Source organism: Bombus vosnesenskii, unplaced genomic scaffold, assembly GCF_011952255.1.
Source record: "Bombus vosnesenskii isolate JDL3184/JDL3185 unplaced genomic scaffold, Bvos_JDL3184-5_v1.1 scf7180000013336, whole genome shotgun sequence".
Classification (NCBI taxonomy): Eukaryota; Metazoa; Arthropoda; class Insecta; order Hymenoptera; family Apidae; genus Bombus; species Bombus vosnesenskii.
The window spans coordinates 39,494-61,926 of record NW_022882974.1 but is presented as its reverse complement, the minus strand read 5'-3'; the positions used below and the strand labels follow the sequence as shown (position 1 = coordinate 61,926).

At 33.4% G+C, this 22,433-nt stretch overlaps 1 protein-coding gene across 3 annotated transcripts in view; it reads right to left on the bottom strand.

Moving 5' to 3' along the window:
- The window catches only part of LOC117235978 (protein patched), a 63,813-nt gene that overhangs the window by 18,191 nt on the left and 23,189 nt on the right, over positions 1-22,433 (bottom strand). The window contains exons 2-5 of one of the 3 annotated variants that reach the window (XM_033498522.1): positions 16,776-16,965; positions 14,976-15,045; positions 7,907-8,004; positions 6,863-7,076 (exon numbers count right to left, since the gene is read on the bottom strand). In XM_033498522.1, coding sequence (XP_033354413.1) covers positions 6,863-7,076; positions 7,907-8,004; positions 14,976-15,045; positions 16,776-16,965 — 572 coding nt within the window. Of the gene's footprint in view, positions 1-6,862; positions 7,077-7,906; positions 8,005-8,130; positions 8,280-14,975; positions 15,046-16,775; positions 16,973-22,433 lie in introns of those variants that run through there. The other 2 variants (XM_033498523.1, XM_033498525.1) reach the window with 2 other exon arrangements.

The following is a 22,433-nucleotide window of genomic DNA, read 5'->3' as shown; positions in this document are numbered from 1 at the left end:
ATATAGTTGAACAATAAATATAGTTGAATGTGAATGTCAATGAATGAACTCGTGTGTACGGTATACTTTTGCAAAAGTGGAAACACTTAAGTGTAACTGAGCGTTAGTGTGAGTAAGGGTCGTGAATGAGAATGTATTGGGAAGTTAGGATCCATTGGTAACAGAGAAAGTATTTGAGTCATTTGACGATGAATGCATTCATTGGTACGATATGGATTAATAAAAGTGGAAATACTTAAGTGTAACTGAGTATGAGTATAAGTGAGTCAATACACTAGCGAAAGAATTGGTAATAAAAGTGGAAATACTTAAGTGTAACTGAGTGTGAGTATAAATGAGGCAATACACTGGCGAAAGAATTGGTAATAAAAGTGAAAATACTTAAGTATAACTGAACGTGAGTATAAGTGAGGCAATACACTGGCGAAAGAATTGATAAGATCAAGTGGTAGCAACAAATATAGTTGAGTGTGAATATGAATAAGTCAATTCATTCGTACGGTATGTTTTAGTAAAAATGGAAATACTTAAGTGTAACTGAGTTTGAGTATAAGCAAGGCAATACATTGGCGAAAGAATTGGTAATAAAAATAGAAATATTTAAGTGTAGCTGAGTGTGAGTATAAGCAAGACAATACACTGGTGAAAGAAATGGCCAGATCGAGTGGCAACAATAAATATAATTGAGTGTGAATGTTAATAAGTGAACATTTGTACGGTATATTTTAGTAAAAATGGAAATACTTAAATCCAATTGATTATGAGCGCGAGTGAATCCAATAATGAAGTTGCTTTTAATACGAGTCATCTAAATTGTACAAGTATATTATATCAATTTTTGATGTCTATGAACATTGATAGATATTCATTAATAAATTAAGTCTTTTTGGTGCATGTTGAAAAAGTTAATATTTAAAGACTTGAGGATATATAGTAATGGAAATAACATTGTCTTTTATATGTATGTATTTTATACTACTCTTAATTTCTATATTCTTCAATTTCATAAAAAATCAGCTGAAAACTGTATCATGGGCAATACGTTTGCACTTAATCAAATATCAACTATCAGTAATTAACTACACCTTCTTACGATTCATTAATATGTTATAAACAATCTATTTCAACTTCTACAATGCATTTTATACGACTCTTAATTTCTATATTCTCCAATTTCATAAAAAATCAGCTGAAAACTGTATCATGGGCAATACGTTTGCACTTAATCAAATATCAATTATCAGTAATTAACCAAACCTTCTCACGATTCATTAATATGTTATAAACAATCTATTTCAACTTCTACAATGCATTTTATACGACTCTTAATTTCTATATTCTTCAATTTCATAAAAAATGAACTGAAAACTGTATCATGGGCAATACGTTTGCACTTAATCAAATATCAATTATCAATAATTAACCACACCTTCTTACGATTCATTAATATGTTACAAACAATCTATTTCAACTTCTACAATGCATTTTATACGACTCTTAATTTCTATATTCTTCAATTTCATAAAAAATCAGCTGAAAACTGTATCATGGGCAATACGTTTGCACTTAATCAAATATCAATTATCAGTAATTAACCAAACCTTCTCACGATTCATTATCACGTTACAAACATCCATATCAATAACAATTCCATAAAATCGCTCTTCAAAGAACAACGTCTACCAACACTGCTCAACTTCCATATCGTCAAACTTACCCCAAACCAAAACCTAACCCCGATCATTGCTTCCACCCCTAACTCAATCCATCGATAAAAAGCCGAGGCTGGAGCCCCAAGTGCTTCACGAATACGCTCCACGCCCGCTTGCCTCGCACTTCCGGTTCTACAGATCCTGGCGCAGATACCGCACGTATTTCCTCCTACCCTCCACTCGCGCTTCCATCGGCCCCCCCAGGAAGTCGCCGTTGGTGAATCCACCGTTTGGAAATCAGCATTCTCCACCGACTTTTCACGCGCTAAAAAAATTCTCCATTTTGATCGCGACGATGCAACACGCACGCACGCGCCCGCGCCGTGTATCTGCACACAGAGACAGGCGCAACAAAGAAGCAAAGCACGGCCAATTAAATATTCATTACCGCGGCTAGGTCGCCGGCTCCGGCCAGCGGAATATCTGCTCCGCGCCGCGGACATCAAAGCGGAATGGACGAGTGCGGCTGTCCAGGACCTACCGGACTCGCTACGTGCGCGCAACCGGTCGTCATCAGCCGCGGAATTCCAAGTGACCACTTGTTATTCCGGACATCGATCCTATGAAACGAATCTTAGGCATCCGCAGCCTTCCCCTACATCGTAGCCGCCGCAGCCTCGGTAATTCCGTCGCTACGAGATGGTATTTTGATAGCAATTTCGTCGACCCGGCGACGTCTCACGCTACCAGCCGATAGACAGGAATTTTTAGCTGACCTCCTTCCCCTACCACTGGGCCACCAACGCTTTTCTTCGCTGCGATACGATGGATCCTTTGCTTCGGCATTTTCTCAGACACGCGCCAGACGTCTGCAATCTTCTGGCGAATTTACAGCAGCCACCGATATCGAGCGATTTCTGTTTGATTTTGGAGTGCGCTGTCCCGTGTCTACTTTCAGGGAATTACGAGCTGAAGACGAATTGTTTTCTCATTTTTCTCTTCCTTTTCTTTCTTCATTTTGTCTTCCTCGTTTTATACGCAACGCTCTAATGCAGTTTCGTGGATGGCGGAGTGTTACATTTAAGCGAGAGCAATGGGATTTATTTCTGGGGTTGCAGTTTGCTTGAAGAAGGTGTTTGGTTCCAAGGGAAACATTGTACGGTGCAAATTATTTCTTCCCAGGGCCGCTGTATTCTTCGTGTTTTTATATCTTTTACGTCTTTCTCAGTGGAAGTGTGCATTCCTTAACGCCAACCTTACAGGACCTTCAAATGACCGGTTTCAAAATTCATTTGGAATTGCGCATTGTCGTTTCTTTTGCTCGTCCAGCTTTATGTAAATTCTTCTATTATCTGGTTAATCAATTGTTCAATTTTTGCATATAAAAATTGACATAAAGTAGATGAAGAAAAGAAGCAAGGACGAATCTAGAACTTCAAATTAAATTTTCAAACCTGCCATTCGACTGGACCTGGTAAGATTAGTGTTAATACTTTAATCGCTCCATGTCGCCACTGCTCTTTGAAAAACTTCACCATCTTCTGTTGAGGTTGACTGATACAGCAACGAGTGGATGAAATTGTAATAGAAAAATACATTGAAATAAGTATAGGTATAAGTACAGGTATAGTTTATGCTGATCCAGATCCTCACTCTTACAGTGTTACAATACAATAGGAAGCTGATAGGGAGCACGTTCATATATTTATAGCAAAGAACATTACCAAAAAGCTAACCTTGGTGCGTAGCTCTAACTGAAGGCTACAAGAAACAGCAATAGAAATCTACTTATATCTCTTTTGTTTCTAGAGCTTGTAACCCAAAAACAAAATTTATATTCAAGGGCACAGTAATATGGACCTCTCGTTATTTTGAATTTTCTTCACTAAATTCTATTCTCTTCGCAACAGCGGTCTCCAGGTCATGGATATACAAAAGTTATTCTTGAAGTAATTACTTCAACATTTCCTATGGATTGGAATATAGTTTTAGTAATTAGAATATATTTTTTACTTATCATGGTGCGTCTTCATACGTTCAACTATCAACTCGAATATTCTTCCTTCTGTCTTCCTAACTCCAATAAAGAATTTAACAATCCAAAATGTTCTTCCCTTTCCACACATTGAAACATTGCTCAGGTTGACGATTCGTGCTCGTTAAGCTTCAGCATCCTCAACTCCTCATACTTGTCTTCTTTTTCTTCAATATAATAACAGCTTCGTGTAATATTTTTACACATCACCTTCCATCCTGCATATATTTTCATCCATCTCATAAATTTCAATTTACATATTTTTAATTATTGGACTGGCACCTAAGCGATTGCAGATTTTCTCAATACCACCTAACGACAAAATCCGCAATCACTTAGCTGTTATTCCACGCAGCTGGACAAATTGCACAGTACAAATTACAGTACAAATTACAGTACAGTCCTAGTCCACCCTCTTGTCAAACGTTACACAGCAGCGCATTAGCCTGACTCGCATAAAGACGAATACTTCAGGAAACTTTGCTCAGCAACTGGCCTGATACCGTCGACTACCCTGCATCCAACTTCTCTACCAACTTGTCGATCGCTTTCTAATTGAACGTTTCCCAATAGCGTTTCGTAATAGCAATAGACGATTATTTACGTGCATCAGCTTGAACCGCGTTGGCCTCCCACGACAGATCGATAGCAGCCATAAATCCCGCCATTAACGAGGCCAAGACGGAATTAAGGCTATTAAACGGACCCGGCATAATTGCACGTAGCCCTATGAATTATAACATCGATCCGTCTGACGCACGAACAAGCGTGTTAATAAGCGGTTGGCGAGCTTTTTGCCTCCACGTTTGCCAATGGTCTCGGCGCGCGGCCTCTGACGTAACAAGCGTGTCACGAACTTGCCCATTTGGGATACACCGCTGGTTAATCGAGAAAACTCAATGCACGTGCACGCGTGCGCTGCAGTTTTCGGACTTACCGATATCCGGACGCGAACTCGCGTCAGTAGGAAGCGGAAATTGTAAAGAAGGTTAATTAAAAGGAAATTACGTGTAGACGAGGCTTGCGTGTTCCTGTGAATGAAACATAGTTTTCATGTCTCAGTTAAATTACACGGTCGAGGAAAGTTTTCCACGTCGGCGCTAATTTGCAAGAAGAGGAGGAGATTATAATGAAAATTGTAACAATTTTAGAGATTCCTTTTTTTAATTAGATGCGGGCAAATATTGTGTGCTTCCGTGGATGGAATCTAGTTTCAATTTTTTATTGCAATTGTAACTGATCGTGTAACTATTTAATGAATTGTAACTATTTAAAAAATTGTTTAATTAGACAGAGGCAGAAATTGTGTATTTTTATGGATGAAATTTAGTTGTAATTTTCTAATTATAATTCCACGTGCGGTGCAACGTTCTTAATAGTTTTCCATATCAACGTGCGAGAAAAAGCAGAGATTGTAGTAAAAATATTTACAATTTAAAAAATTGTTTAATTAAACAGAGGCAGGAATTGCGTATTTTTATGGATGAAATTTAGTTGTAATTTTCTAATTATAATTCCACGTGCGGTGCAACGTTCTTAATAGTTTTCCATATCAACGTGCGAGAAAAAGCAGAGATTGTAGTAAAAATATTTACAATTTAAAAAATTGTTTAATTAAACAGAGGCAGGAATTGCGTATTTTTATGGATGAAATTTAGTTGTAATTTTCTAATTATAATTCCACGTGTGGTGCAACGTTCTTGATAGTTTTCCACATCAACGTGCGAGAAAAAGCAGAGATTGTAGTAAAAATATTTACAATTTAAAAAATTGTTTAATTAAACAGAGGCAGGAATTGCGTATTTTCATGGATGAAATTTAGTTTTAATTTTCTAATTATAATTCCACGTGCGTGCAACCTCCTCGGATGTTTTGGATTTTGTATATTATAATAAAAATTTAGAAAATTAGCTTCAGACAGAAACTGTGTGTTTTCATGAATCAAAACTAATGAAACTTTCTAATTTTCTAATCAAACTACAGTTGAGGCTGATCTACGTATAGTGTAAGTATAGAAAGAAACGAAGATCCTAATAAAAATGTCTAAAACAGTAAAATTGAAAGTTAAAACGTAGCTGTACTTTTCCAATAAAATTATTGTTGACAGTGTGTTGCATCATTCTCTGTATGTTTTCGATAGCGAAGCGTATTCGTAAAAAGAAACAAAGATTGTAATAAAAGTTCAGAAGAATTAGATCCAAAGAACCGTGTGTTTTGTGAATAAACATTGAGAAATTAATAACATTTAAACATATTAATAAACATTGAGAAATTGATTAATCGGATAACATAAGAACTTACATAAAATTAGATGAATAAAGGAAATAACAGTAAATGTACAATTTTACATTGAACATTGAAACCGGCCATTTGGTAATGTTGATGTTAAAACTGAGGAAAGACAAGTAATTATATCTAAACGATGCGCAGAAATACCATTTAATCCGATACTCTGTTCATATATCAAGAAAATCACCTAATATATAAGATGTTATCATGTCACAAGTGTATCAAAGACAATAAAAATTCTCTCTAAAACCAAGTTAAAAAAAGCCTGTTCCTGAGACGAGCGTCTAATCGAAGAAAAAAAAGCCTATCTCGCCAAGCCATGTTTTCACCCCTATTTCGCCTCATCAGAGTCGTCAAACACCATTCTACTACTGTTGCCAGCGATTTTACTTCTGCTAATCATCGCAGTTTACGGCTGACCTACGAGAGAAGAACGTGATAATCGTACGCAAGAGAAAAGAAAGAGAAACAAAAAGAAAAAGAAAACCAAAGGAAAGAAATACAACGCGGTGCGAGTAAACGAAATAAACAAAACCAAAAAAAAGAAGAAAGAAAGATAGAAAAATAAAAAGGAGGAAAGAACGCCAAGAAAACTCGTACATTCCAAGGTACCCTCCTTCTTTTTTTCTTTTTTCTTTTTTTTTCTTTTTACCAAGCTAATTTACAGCGACTGTTACGAGCATCCTTTTTGCGCAATTTAATCCGAATTTGTCGGTATCAAAAGACGACGCCACGAAACGCGCCGGGACTACCCGTGTATCAACAATTACACGCCAAGACTTTCACCTTAATCGGTCGACACACGGCTCCGCTGGTACTACAATCTCGGAGACAAGGTGCGTTTGTTGGGTTGCTTGCTTGGTTGCCTGGTTGCTTGCTTGCTTACCTGCTGGGATTTTTTGTTGGGCGCGGTTTCCGGACACTCAGGGTCCGCTGGGTCGAGGCAGGGCTTGCTTTGGTAGCCGTTCGTTATCCCGGCCCTCTTCATGTAGTCCTCCAGAGTTTTGAAGGGAAACATGAACTGCAGTTTCTTCATCTCGTCCAGCATCCACAACGGATTGAGATTCGTCCAGTGCACTGGCTTGTGCATCTGCGTGCCGCTACCGTGGAAAAAATAATTCAAAGGCGAAATGAACCACTTCACTCTCTCTCTCTCTCTCTATATATATATATATACATCTATTTATTTCTCTTTGTAGAACGATATATTGATAATGATTAATAGACTACGGAATCCTATGCATTTATGAGAAACATTTATATTGTTATATTATATATATTATTATACATTGTTATATATATTACCATTAGGTGGTCATGACAAAATTCGCAATCACTTAGTTGCCAACCCAATATTATTACGTAGAGTGCGAACAATTTATAGAAAGTGTGTAATATATAAATATGTATAATAATGTATCAAATATCAAGAGTATAATGGCTTATCTGATATTTCATAGGTAGACGAATTTTCAATACCAGTTTTCGTATTTTCTGTTATATCCATGGACAAGTGAGTTAGCATAGAAATCCGTGGTCTAATGGTTAGACTGAGATATTGATGAGATGAAATGAAACATTTCGAAGTCTACGTGACACTGCACATGTATAAATTTTATATAACATATATATATATAAAAGGTTATACGTTATATGTAAATATCTACATATATCTCTTCTACTATTGAGGTTAGGTTAGGTTGGCAACTAAGTGATTGCGGATTTTGTCATTACCACCGAATGACAAGATCCGCAGTCACTTAGTTACCAACCCAATATTTTGTTTCGTTTATTGTTTCCTATTCATTTATATACATTTATCTTATTTCTCATTCGTTTAATTTAATTATACTTTGTTTACTTTTTTCATTCAATTTTACTTATTTATATACTCATATATTTATACACACATTATATGTATGATACTTACGGTATATACACAGGAGAGTCCGGTCCTAAGAGCTTGCTACCTTCCCAGAAACAGTCGAGGGGTGTAATGATGGCGCATGGTATAATTCTATCGAAGATCTGCAATTAAAAATTGGTTAGAAACTGGTCCACGGTATTTATATCTAACGAGAAAAACTCGCGTGAAATCTACTTATATCGAATTACAAACAAATCACGTGACATCTTTTCAATTTCTTTACATACAATCGCGTATGCCGATGCTTGTTCAGGAATTCGAATCATTCGTCGAACAGATCAATGACAAATACGAGAGAAATTGGAAGACTGAGAGAAGACAAAGCGAGGACTGAGCGATATATCGCGGAAATTATCGATTCGGCGAGTTCGAGTAATCGATCACATCATCACAGTGATGGCGGTTCAACACCGTAGCTACGTAGTAATCATGACAGATATTTATGTACATTCATGTCTAAAAATATAATTTAATATAATTATATTGTATGTAATTATACAATTACACATAATTATATTATAGAATATAATTAAAAAACTGAAATCCACAGAGAAATTTGCTTGTCCCTAGAAAATATCGTAAGAGATACGACGCTTCCGATATTTCGCATACTTTTGCATATCACGCGCACTTTCGAACCCATGGAATGTCCGAGGAAGGGAAAAAAATCGGCGGTCTAACGATCAGCCATCAGTGCGGAAGAATTTTCCTTAGCAGCGTTAGACGAAAGAAATTGTCATGCTCTGATGTATTTAATGGATTATTGGATGACGAATGCTACGTTCCCGGCACCGATTTACGATTATTTCTCCTTTTCTTCGATAGTGGACACTAACGATCGCCATAAGGTTTTTCTTGGTAGGAAGGCATTATGGGAGGCCACCTGTGTGTTCTCGGAAACTCGAATAGGGCGGTCTCTCCAGCCAAGCGTTTCGTTTTTTCGGCCCCCTTGATTTACGAATAATATGAATTTGGATAGGATTCGAGGAACCTAGCGGACATTTGTTACACCATCGTCGCGGTGGTCTGGTCGAGTAACGCGACCACGAATTTAATCGAGAACGCGTTAAGCTCGTTTTTTGCCCATCGACTGTTTCATTTTTCCAACTAACGCGATTACACAGGCTTTCACTTCAACTGCACGTTCAGTCGACGAATCGTAGGTTTCAGCGGCGATTTAACAGACGTTTGCTGCGTGATCGAAGGTACTTTGTGTGAGAGAAGAAATTTTTAGTTTGAACGAAAATGAAACAAGGTGAAATTTTGCTACGAATCATCTACGTTGAATTCGTGGCAGCTCTTCGACTCGTATACGTACGAACACGTACTCTATAAAACGTTTCACGGTTTATTGACACTGTAACGTGACACGGTGAAATTTGAAACTAATTTGAAAATCTATATAGAAGTTACAAGATACTCGTTGCAACATATATTCGATATATTTCTATACATATATATACAGGGCGCGAGCGAATAACACGTACAAACGAACACGAGGTGATTCCTTTGGGAAAAATAAGAACAAAATGTGCAATAAAATGTTGTCATTTAAGGCTTAATTTTCGAGAAAATCGAGTTTGAACGTTTATCGAGTATACTAATTACCGTATGGTTAATTACCGACTGGTACGAGTAAACGATCGATAAGATGTTATCATAGAAGCAAACATAGGTAAAAGATGTAAAATAAATAATCTTTCCGTTTAAGGATTTATTTTCAAGAAAACAGAGTTCGAACGTGTTTAGTTAAGAATCGATCTAGCGCTTACACGCGTATGATAAATTTAAACACAGTTCTATAGTTTTGTGAACACAATTAAAGAAACGTTATCTAAATAGAAATTTGTCTCGTCTATCGAACATCATAGTAAGTGCTGTATTTTAAATATTGTATATACTTTTGCATGTTACACGCACTCTATCGATTTTTGGAATCTTAAATTTCCGAAAAATGCACAAACATCCGCTGTCTACTTATCACCAGTCTATCGTGTTAATTGCAGTGGATACTGTGCGTAACTGTATATGTCTGTATCCTTGATAATGACTCGTTTACGTCGTACATTTTCGCGTTTTTTATTTCTATCCAACCATCTCTTCAAACCATTGTGATTGATTTATAAAGTGATGGAACAAAGACAATTCGAAATCCCGCCCCAAGATCTACAAAATGTCGGTTTACGCGTCAACTTCTGTTGGTTTAAAATTCCAGTATCGAACATTTTTATATCAAATATAAAAGTATCAGTAGCCCAAATAATTTGCCACTCGAATATTGCCAAAAACTATTCTTCAAATCCGAAATCTATACCTAAAATCAGGAAAGCAATTTTGGCGAAGAAAAGTGCCTGCGACACGGCAACCAGGCAGACAAAGGTATTCGTCTCGGTTGCATACGTACAGGGTACAAACCTCGATTAATTCAAACCATGAAATAAAAACTTCGCACAGTTAAATCTCCTAGAACTTTACGAATTACACGAGTGCATAGCTCTATAAATATATTTTATACACAACTGACATATATATATATATATAGTTTCAATTAGGTTATTCGTGTTAAACAGCAATCTTGTCTGCCATTGTAAATCGATGAGATCCAGTGAACAGGGATAAGAGGACGCGGTCGCGTTAAAAGTGAAACATCCTGTACATAAGCGCTGGGATAATAATATTCCTGTTTGTCTGAGATACAGGAGACCGCCGTGTGATTTAGACGGTTGTTACTTCAGGCAATTCCTGCATACCGGAACATCTATCATTCAACAGAAACTTCGAGATTGAAACATAATGAATCGCGCGGATGTTGGCCGATCCTCGGAGTTTCTTTCGAACTACAGTCGGTTACAAAAGTCTACATACACCTAGCGAATTTTCTTAAATATTTGGACACGACTTAATTGCATAAAAATCCGCAATCCCTAGAAATCTCATATTCGATCCTTCAATTTCTTTCTTCCTTTTTCATTGAAATTTCTCTCTGCGTATATCATACCACGTATTTCTTGCAATTCCTATAAATTGAATATTTGGACCCAGTTTAACTGCATGGAAATCTGCAGTCTAACAACGACGATTTCATCCAAATGGAAAGAGCAAATGGAAATGGTAAGAGAAGAGGTGCTTCCTCATATTAAGGCATTCGTGACACTCAAAAAATTTAATTTTTGGAAATGCAAGAAGAATAACCACACTCTGTGTGGTTACTTGTGTTGAAAGAGTTATCTGACTTGGCACCCAGAAACATATGACATCCATAAAAATTTAAAAAAACTACCGATCAATTTTAATCCGTATTTCTATTGTTCTATTATCTTTCTACTGCCCATTATCTGAAAATTCCATTATCCGAACAGTTTTGTCTCCTCCTTAACTGCTACTTTGGTGCGGTGCGGTGAAACTCGCGCTGGTAACATCGCGGAAGCGGCGCGTCCGACGTCGCGGCGTCTCTCACGCTGAGGTAATTTCGTGCTTTTCCCTTTTCCCAGCCGCTCGAAACGCGTCTAACGCGTCCGCTCGTTAGCGGCGCGCAAGAAACGATGTAGCACGCGTGAGCGCGCGGAAACGAGCGTGCGACTTTGTACGTGCAAACCGGCGCGACGTTTGTTCGGCTTTTCAAGCGTCGTATTCAATTTTCGACGTTTACGACTGTACGTGAGTCGTTGGGGAACGACGCTGCGACATGGTGACTGGACTCCAGGACACGAACGAACAGATCCGCCGCGGATACGTGCTACGCCTAGCGATGGCCACGATTTTCCCTTAAGCTTCTCCTATTAAACTAAACTGTGAGAATCTTTCGATCCGTTTAAAGTTACGCGTCGCCTTCGTTCGCGTCGTTGCTAGATTACAAGGAAAACGTATTTTCACGAACACCTATGAACATATATATATATATTCTATGTATATGTAGAATTATAAATGTAATATAAATTATTATATTCAAATTTATATTTGAGTTATATATTAAATTAAATTATATTAGATTATATATTATATTCTATTATATTATATAAAATGATATATTAAATCAAATATTATATTATATTATATTGTATTATATTATGTTGTATTATATTATGTTGTATTATATTATGTTGTATTATATTATGTTGTATTATATTATGTTGTATTATATTATGTTGTATTATATTATGTTGTATTATATTATGTTGTATTATATTATGTTGTATTATATTATGTTGTATTATATTATGTTGTATTATATTATGTTGTATTATATTATGTTGTATTATATTATATTGTATTATATTATATTGTATTATATTATATTGTATTATATTATATTGTATTATATTATATTGTATTATATTATATTGTATTATATTATATTGTATTATATTATATTGTATTGTATTATATTATATTATATTATATTATATTATATTATATTATATTATATTATATTATATTATATTATATTATATTATATTATATATTAAATTGAATATTATAATATATTAAATTATATATTCTATTTTATTCTATTCTATTCTATTCTATTATATTATATATTAAATTATATTATACTATATATTTATATTTAAATTATATTTAAATATATTTATTATTTATATATCTATATAATACAACATATAATAATATATAATATATATAAAATACAATATATAATATATTCAACTATTTCATATTTTTAGAAATGGAACCTAAGGGGATTTTGTTCTCTTTCTTTTGTTATGCGTTTAAGCTCACAAGCTATTACTAAGGATTGTTGATGATGACTACGAGAATCATCAGTGGGATTTTACCATAAATTTACACAGATTACCATGAGAATTTGTTTTACCATGATTTTACATAGATTCTAAATATTATTAATATGTCTCTGTTCATAGTCCATAAGCGACTGTACGCTTGCTTAGTCAGGCAAAAATGATCGTTGCGATTAGACAGTGGATATTTATGCAAATTCAGATTCTTATGAACACAATTAAGGAAACAAAGCTTAAACGGAGATTTGTTTCATCGTCTGACTCTCGCCGGTCCCTCGTGTCAATTTTGCACATTTTTCTGGTAAAAAATTGTATCGTTTGACCACTTATACAACAATTTTCCTGAAACTTGTTGACTTTGACACGCGATGAATTGTATGCTAACGACACGAATAGCAACATGAATTATTTATCTTTTCATTTCATCGATGTTTCGCCATTGTGTGAATCTGACGCACTAAGGACACGTTCAATTGCAAAAATGAGGAACGAACGAGGGTCAAATATCATAACAGATACTATACTTCAAATATTTCGTGTTTGCACCTTTAAATTTTGAAAAAACTCATAGAAGTCCGTAGTTTAGTTATTATGATGTACTTTTGACATTACGTAATTACAATAGCCTTGACTCTAATGATTTTGACCTTGAGATATATTGTAGAGGGTCTTGAGCAACATACACTTTGTCCCAGTCGTGGAACGATCGTAGGTCAAAAGTCAAGTTAGGTTAGATCTTTTGAGCCACTCATTGAATCTAACCTAATCTAACCTAATCTAACTTAATCTCATATAATTTAACCTAATCTAGCCATACCTAATCTAACCTAACCTAACATAATCTCATCTAACTTAACCTAACCTAGTCATACCTAATCTAACCTAACCTAACCTAATCTGATATAACTTAACCTAACCTAGCCATACCTTACCGATATTAGGATGGCAATTCTGTGCAAATGCATATACAATTTCATTTTTAATATCTTGTATCGAAGTAAACGTAATGTAACAAATGATATGTTCTTTTCGTCAAACACATTTTTAATCAAGTCAAACTCTTAAATTGTAATAAATGTAAAGTATCATTTTCTTTTTGTCAAAACATTTGCTCGTCTCCCCGCCCCCCTACAACGTATCCGAAATTCAATAAAATTGCAGTCGAGACTTTCTTTCTCCGCGCGATTATCATTTCGATATTCGACATAAATGCTAACTTTATTATAATTATATTTAAATATTAAATTATAATTATATTTATATATAAATTATAATTTAATATAAAATCGTGGATATTTTAGTTTGCCTGGCAATAAGTAGCAGCTCACTTGAATCGTAAATTCATTGTAAGGAATCACATAAAACAGCAACCGATTTTACGATGGGTCGAAGTCATATAATTGGTACCAAATAATTCAGTTAATTATTGAACATGATTGTACTATTGTGTTTGTCATAATATAGTAATATATAATGTTGTATTATTATACTGTAATATTTATAATACTTTAAATAACTTTCCCTTGCATCTAATGCAAAGAAAAAATCCATAAAACTGCAAGTGATTTTATAATGGGCCGAAGTCATATAATTGGCACCAAATGATTCAGTTAATTATTGAACATGATTACACTAATATGTTTGCCATAATATTGTAATGTGTAATAATATAATATCCATAAGTCTCATAATATTATAATGTGTAATAATATAATATCCATAAGTCTCATAATATTGTAATGTGTAATAATATAATATTCATAAGTTTCGTAATATTGTAACATTAATTATATTGTAACATATATTATTATACCGTAACATTTGTAATATTTTAAACAAAATTTCCATGCATCTAATGCAAAGAAAAAATCCAGAAAACAGCAAGTGATTGTATGATGGATGGAAATCATATAATTGTGATCAAATTTTGTCATAATATTGTAATGTGTAATAATATAATATCGTCATAATATTGCAATATTATTATATTGTAATATATAACATTGTATAATTATACCGTAACATTTGTAATATTTTAAACAAAATTTCCTTGCATCTAGTACAAAGGAAAGATCTAAATGAATAAATGTGAAAAGCAATGTCTGCTCCTCGAGCTTACTCTTCGTCTCGTAGCTATCGTAGCCATCGCTAGTTTCAGAATTTCCTAATGAGAAATCGAAAGAGTCACAGTGCACGCACGATAACGCGATAGAGTGGTTCACGCGTCGAATACCTGAACAGTTGAACAGCCAACGAACACGAACGTGACATCGCGTATCTACTTATATCTAGATAAAGTGGTAGCTCTAAATTACCTGGTCGATGTAGTGCATGTCGAAGTTGGGTATGTTCAGCGCGTAACACATGTCTTTCAGCCTCCACTCGCTGCAAACGACACAGAAAGCATGCATTCATGAATACAACAAGTTTTGCATCCCTTTAACCACCGTCTCGCCGATAACAGCGGCAAGGAATCGACTCTTGCGAACAACATCGAAACGATGGCAATCGTTGTTCTTCGCCGTCTCCTCGCCACTCACAGGGTGTCTACGAAGTCTTTGGAAAATAGGCAAATCGTGCGGTATTTACATATTCACGTTTTATTTCCAGGCAAATCAATTTCAATTTTTATATGTTCATTCGTTTTCTTTTCTTTTTTTTTTTTTTCTCAGAGGATAACGTAAACCATCGTTACGAATCGTATATTATTAATTACACGACCAACGTGTTACAACCGTGCTGCACTCTTAACCAGAAACTCGTTCTATAACCATAAAATTATACTGCCAGTTTTAACACTTTACCGACTGATAGTCTATTAATTGGTTTCTGTCGCCGACGCTTACCGACTGATAGCCTATTAATCGGCTTTTTGTCGCAGACAATCTTTCTCATTATTTGAGCAGTAATTTGTTATTTAGTACTAAGGTACCTTGTTCAGTTCGTTGCTTTGTAAGCTCCCACAGTTTTATACCAATTTGAAAAACCTACCGTTCGCGATGAACGAAAAGAATGATATTAGAGAGTCTAAACCGAAACAGAGCGGTCGGTAAAGTGTTAATAAATTGATGGAAAGTTAACTTCTGCTTATTCCCGGCAGGATAGTTTGGAATGGGAAGAAATTCTGGAGATGGAAACAAATGAAATTTGGGACAAGTGAAGTTATGGATAAAAGGATCGACGACGATATCGCAGAATATCGTGCGACGCGATAAAATTGATCTGTAACAGCTGATATGAAATAATAGAAAATTCAGGGCATATGAGTCTCAGAGATGAGAAACTTTCTTTCAAGTCGATAAGGAAGACTGCAAACAGATTCTGACTGATTAGTAGAAAGACTAAGAAGATTCTTCCAATGTGGTAAAAAGAAAGAAAAAGAAAAAGCTAATTGTAAGTAATATTGTAAAATGTATTATATATAATATATTTAGCATGCACTAAACATAGTTTGTAGAAAAAAGACTGAAAAGATTCTTTCATATTAATAAAGAGACTAAGAAGATTCCTCTATTTCAAGAAAAATGCTAATTGTAAGTAATATATATATGTATACATTTTATATTTTACAATATTACAATACAATATTTACAATGTTGTACAATATACTATATATACTATATATTGTAAAATGTACTAGATATATATGCATTTTACATTTTACAATATTACAATACAATATTTACAATATTGTAAAATGTACTATATAAATATACATTTTACATTTTACAATATTACAATACAATATTTACGATATTGTAAAATATACTATAAAAATATACATTTTACGATATTATTATAATATCATGGTATTTATTATTAGTATTATATATAACATATCACATATATATATGAAAAATTCCTATCTTTAAGAGTATGTCGTTGATTCGTACCTTATAATTCAGTAAAATTCGAGATCACTCGCCTTACATATTATAAGAAAATTTCATTCGATATACGAATTCAACAGTTCGTCCTATGCAGATTCAAATGAAAATTCGTGGTCCTTCTCCGCCAACTTCGTATACATTTCCACGTGCCTGGCGAAACGGTGGAGCGAACAAGAGAAAAGAGTAAGAGAAAGAAAAAGAGAAGAAAATAAAAAATGAACTTACGTGTCGAACAGGTGTACGGTGACCTGCGTGGCCGCCTTCAGGATTTCTAAGTGTTCCTTGAGTGCGGCAGGGTGCAAGATATTCGCCCCGGGATGCCTTGGTGTTTGAATCACCAGCTGATGCGTCGAGGCGGCTGCTTCGCCCAGTGCTTCCGAGGTGTAGGTCAACTCTTTTTGCAACCTTCCGCCTTCTACCATCAAAAAATACCATACGCGTCACGTGAATCTCAATCAGAGAAAATTGTCTAACGAGACACATGTGCAAGAAGAAACTTTTGAAACCCGGGTTAATCGATAAAATTTTATTTATCGAATCTTCAAACGATCCTTACGATATTTTAACTGCGCGATTTATTTACCACTTAGGTAGATACTTTATTTTTATGTTTTTTCTTATCTTATATTTATTATTAATTTATTTTTTCTTATCTTATATTTATTATTAATTTATATTTGTATTATTATTATACCTATGTTTATTTCTTATATTTCTACCATCTGTATATTCTTATGTTATTTTTCATTTTAAATGTATGCTAAGATTTTTCATAAAACACAGTGATTAATATATAACACATAATATACCAAATACACATACATATACAAATACATAATACACAAAATATACAAAGTAATGTTCATGTACGTAGCTGCTACTTAATAAATGAAACGAATCTCTGTTTGCTTCTCTTTCGTCATTGTGCTATCCATTGTTATTGGGTTGACAACTAAGTGATTGCGGATTTTGTCAATACCACCTAATGACAAGATCCGCAATCTCTTAGTTGTCAACCCAATATTTCTGTTTGACCATCCAAGGGTAAAAAAGAACAAGGAGTCAAGTGTCCCAGACTAAACAGCCAAGTATCGTACGTTTGAAAATTTCTTATTCTTACCAACGCATTTCTACGTTATTCCGCATACTGCAAAAAAAAAAAAAAGAAAAAAGGAGAGAAAAAATGAAGACCAAAGGAAAAGAAAAGAAAAGAAAATATACAGCCTATTCCGGCGTTTCCTCGGGTGTATTTAGTTGGTACGATAGTTTCTGGTAATTTCTGGTAATTCGTCAAAGAATGCCGCGTCTAAAATACAGGTTTGGAACGCAGTTGTCTTTCTTCAAAGGGCGAACTCACTACCTGGACCCTTTTCAGTTGGCTGGAACCGCGGCTGACCACGAGTCACGAGGCAGACCATCAGGGGGATTGGCCGGTTGCTTTATTCGCGACTCGTGCCACTTTAAGCTTTCGACGGCCTGGTAATGTTTATGCTCGAGACGATTCCTCGAAGAGAAACATCGAGAGCTGGCCCGGTGTCGTAACACACGTTTCTATAGCTTTACGGATATATACCTACTGGGAAAAATTTCTGGCAGGATACCAATGAAAGCGTTCGCCGAAGAAGACATGGAAATAGCTCTGTTATGGGTCGCAACCGTCGCCCTCGCTGTCACGTACACGACAACCCCATCGATCTTGTCGGAACGAGTCATTACACGTTCACCGTCCGTATCGTTTAAACGTATTAATCGTAACACGGAACGTTTCATGCTAATTATTCTGTGGTTTGCAATTGGACAGATTGTTTGCTTGTAAATTGCACATATTTAAAACGTAATTTATACTATTTTATTATTAGACGATATTTATAGATATTTGTAGCTTCTCACTGGTTAAGATGTAGAAACTGCTTTGCAATTATACCGCATCGTTTATCCATTTAAAATTGTTAATTGTATTTTATATGTTATAGAAATAGAATAGTTATAGAAATAGAATAGAAATAGTTTGTTAGGTTAGGTTAGGTTTGTTAGGTTTAGTTATATCAGTTTTGTATATATACACACAAAACTATATATATATAAATAATAATAACAAACTATATATATACATATATATATAGTTTTATTATATATATATCTATAGCATACAGAAATGTCAAGAAAAAAGATTTTATAAATCTGCAAACAATAGTGCCAGTTAATATAATAAAATTATATATATAAAGCAAGTAGAACTAAGTGTAACAAACTTCATTTGTAATATTCGTGTTAAATTTTATATGTATATTCCTAAATAATTATACATTATGTTATTAATTATTATATTATTATTGATTGTATATTATTAATTACAAATGTCAATAATGAAACTTTCTTTCAAGAAATGAATTAGTACTTCAGGCTGCAAATTGGAGAAAAGATTGAAACAAAAGCTGCAATTCAAAATGAAATCTTTCAAATAAAATCTTACTATTGACGTTATATTAAATGGCGTTATAATTAACAAATTTTTCTTCTCTAATTTTTCTGTATATTGTACATGTATATAGATTAATTGCAACGTTAATTAAATCCAATAGCATTATGTTGTACATCTGTTACACTGACAAGGATATAATATATGCATTAGATTTTTAATAAGTTCTTAAAATAACAAATAAATAAACTATAAGATTCATTAAACGAAACGACACTGTATGGTTATTTACTATCCACCTGCTGAGTCTCATGTTTCTTATACAATCATTTTAGTTGATTTCTCCGGCAGAGGCGAACAAATTGCTCATTAACGAAAAGCAAATCGGTTTCATTAAAACCGGTTCCATAAAACAAAACACGCCCCCTCTAAATCCATTACGAAATCAGTTTCCTCAACTCCTTTATGTTCGTGTTTCCTTCGAATGAGCAAAGATTTTCATATCGATAATTATTGCTAATAGAAACATATTTTCTCTCCTTCCAAAGAAGCCACAATATTTCAACATTGAAGATTGAGAAAAGTCAAACAAATAAGGAAGCGCTTATTTGTAAATTCAATTGATTATACCATGAAAGATTTTATTTCCATCTTTGCTTCTTTTATCATATAATGTGCAAAAATGTTTAACTGAGAAATAAATACATATATGATAATATGTATGTAAAGTGAATACATATGAATATATGGAAAAATGATGGTACATGCGAATGACAATAAATGATGAAAAATAATGATGTATATAAATCAGAATAGGTAAAATGAATACATATGAATGGATGTAAAAATAATAATATATATAAATACACAAATAATATATAATAATATGTATTCATTTTACATATTATCGTGTATTCATTTAATGATGATTGCATATTTATAGTTTTATATGAATATATGTATAAATGCATAAATAATATATAATAACATGTATTCTTTTACATATTATTATGCGTTCATTTTATGATAAATACATATTTATATTTTGATATGAATACATATGAATATATGTAAATATGATAATATACGTAAATGTATAAATAATATAAACATGTATTCATTTTACATGTTATTTACGTTTGCACTTATTTTTGGTATTTATATTTAAAATAATATGTATTCATTTACTTACATAAAACATAACGAATAATACAACTACATACAAGTAGTTAAAAAGAACAAATCTCAAAGTTAATTTTGTTCGCAACGAAAGCATTATCGTATTATACCATATTATATTACTAAACACGCCGTACAAAATTACAAGAAACGAAACACGACCCGCATCGGATATTTCGTTCCAAACAATTCCAACAGCGAACGCAAGCAACATCGAGCATCGAAAATCCTACATTCCTTTAAACTATCAATGAACGATTTCCAAAATAAAAAATAAAAAGATCGTCAAATCCATACATTCCAAGGCTCCTAATATACCGGATGACCCAAGACTCGAAACTGACAGGCCGAGCCACAAAACCATTCAGAAGATCGGACTAAGAGGTGGGTGTCCCGGGTTCTGTGTCTCGCGCGAACCAAGGATACGCGTATTCATCGGAAAGCAACGCGGGAAGGGCACGAGAATGACGTCTGACACGGGGTACGTCGGGACCCCACCTAGTCGGATTTCACCGTCAAAAATGCCGACGGCGTATTTGCTCGTTCCGCCACGGCGCGGCCTCCGGAGACCACCCGTGTTGCCCGCTATCAAGACGGTTCTCAACCATCCACGATCATGCAACGCCGTTACAGGATCGTCCACATGAGACGTAACTAACGTTGGATGTTTGAAACCGCAGCTCGGAGAAAAGTTAGTCGAACTATTTTAAAATTATGGCAATTCGAAGTATTAATTCGATATAGTAAAACAATAACCCCCTCCCCTCTAATCGAATGCTATGTTAGATATAGTAAATATCGGTAAATATTGCCCATATTATATCAGTAAACATACCAGTCTATATAATGTAATATTGAAATACTGTGTATATGTATAATATAGTCAATTTATTTAACAGATCAGTAAATGTATGTTAGTAATATGAAGGAATAATAAAATAGTGTAATATGTAAATATCAGAATGTTGAATACCATTTGAACGTAATATTTTCCAATAATGAATTTTTTCTATTTCAAATATTTATAAAAAATATAATATGTATTTAATAATATAATATTAATTATAATAATGAAATAATAATGTAATATTATAAAGTAAATATTTTATAATATTAGTACTGTTACATAATCCATTTATATGATCTATTATAAAATAATATATATCATTAAATATATTAGTAATATCAGAAAATAATGAAATAATATAATATGTAAATATCAAAATGTTGAATACCATTTGAACGTAATATTTTCCAGTAATGAATTTTTTTTTAAATATTTATAAAAAATATAGTATATATTTAATAATATAATATTAATTATAATAATGAAATAATAATGTAATATTATAAAGTAAATATTTTATAATATTAGTACTGTTACATAATCCATTTATATGATCTATTATAAAATAATATATATCATTAAATATATTAGTAATATCAGAAAATAATGAAATAATATAATATGTAAATATCAGAATGTTGAATACCACTCAAACGTAATATTTCCCAGTAATGAATTTTTTCTGTTTCAAATATAAAAAAAAATATGACATATATTTAATAATATAATATTAATTATAATAATGAAATAATAATGTAATATTGTAAAATAGATATTTTATAATATTAATACTGTTACATAATCCATTTATATAATCTATTATAAAATAATATATATCATTAAATATATTAGTAATATCAGAAAATAATGAAATAATATAATATGTAAATATCAAAATGTTGAATACCACGCAAACGTAATATTTCCCAGTAATGAATTTTTTCTGTTTCAAATACGTACATATTTTATAATATTAGTACTGTAACCTACTCCATTCATATAATTATAACATCATTAAATATATTAATAATATCAGGAAAGTAAAATAGTGTAATATGTAAATATCCGAATGCTGTACCATCTGAACGTAATATTCCCCAGTAACAACACATTTTGATTTTATTAGTGTTCATATACAAAATATCTCCGAAAGCATGGTACAAGCGTTTGGACGGTGATTCTAAATAAAGAAACAAATGGAAAAAGAAGAATAACATTTTTACGTTCGAGGCTTCGTTTCCGAGAGAAATAAGTTTGAAAATCCATCAGGTGCCCGTATGCTAATTATAAATTCCGAGGTATCCGACTTCTCTTTCTACTCGTGTTGCTAATAATTCAATCGGACGAGTATAGCTACGTATACGCAGCAACACGATCAACATTTTCAACACGTGTTACGCTGATAAAACGATTCTTAAAAAGCGATAGTCTTATCCTT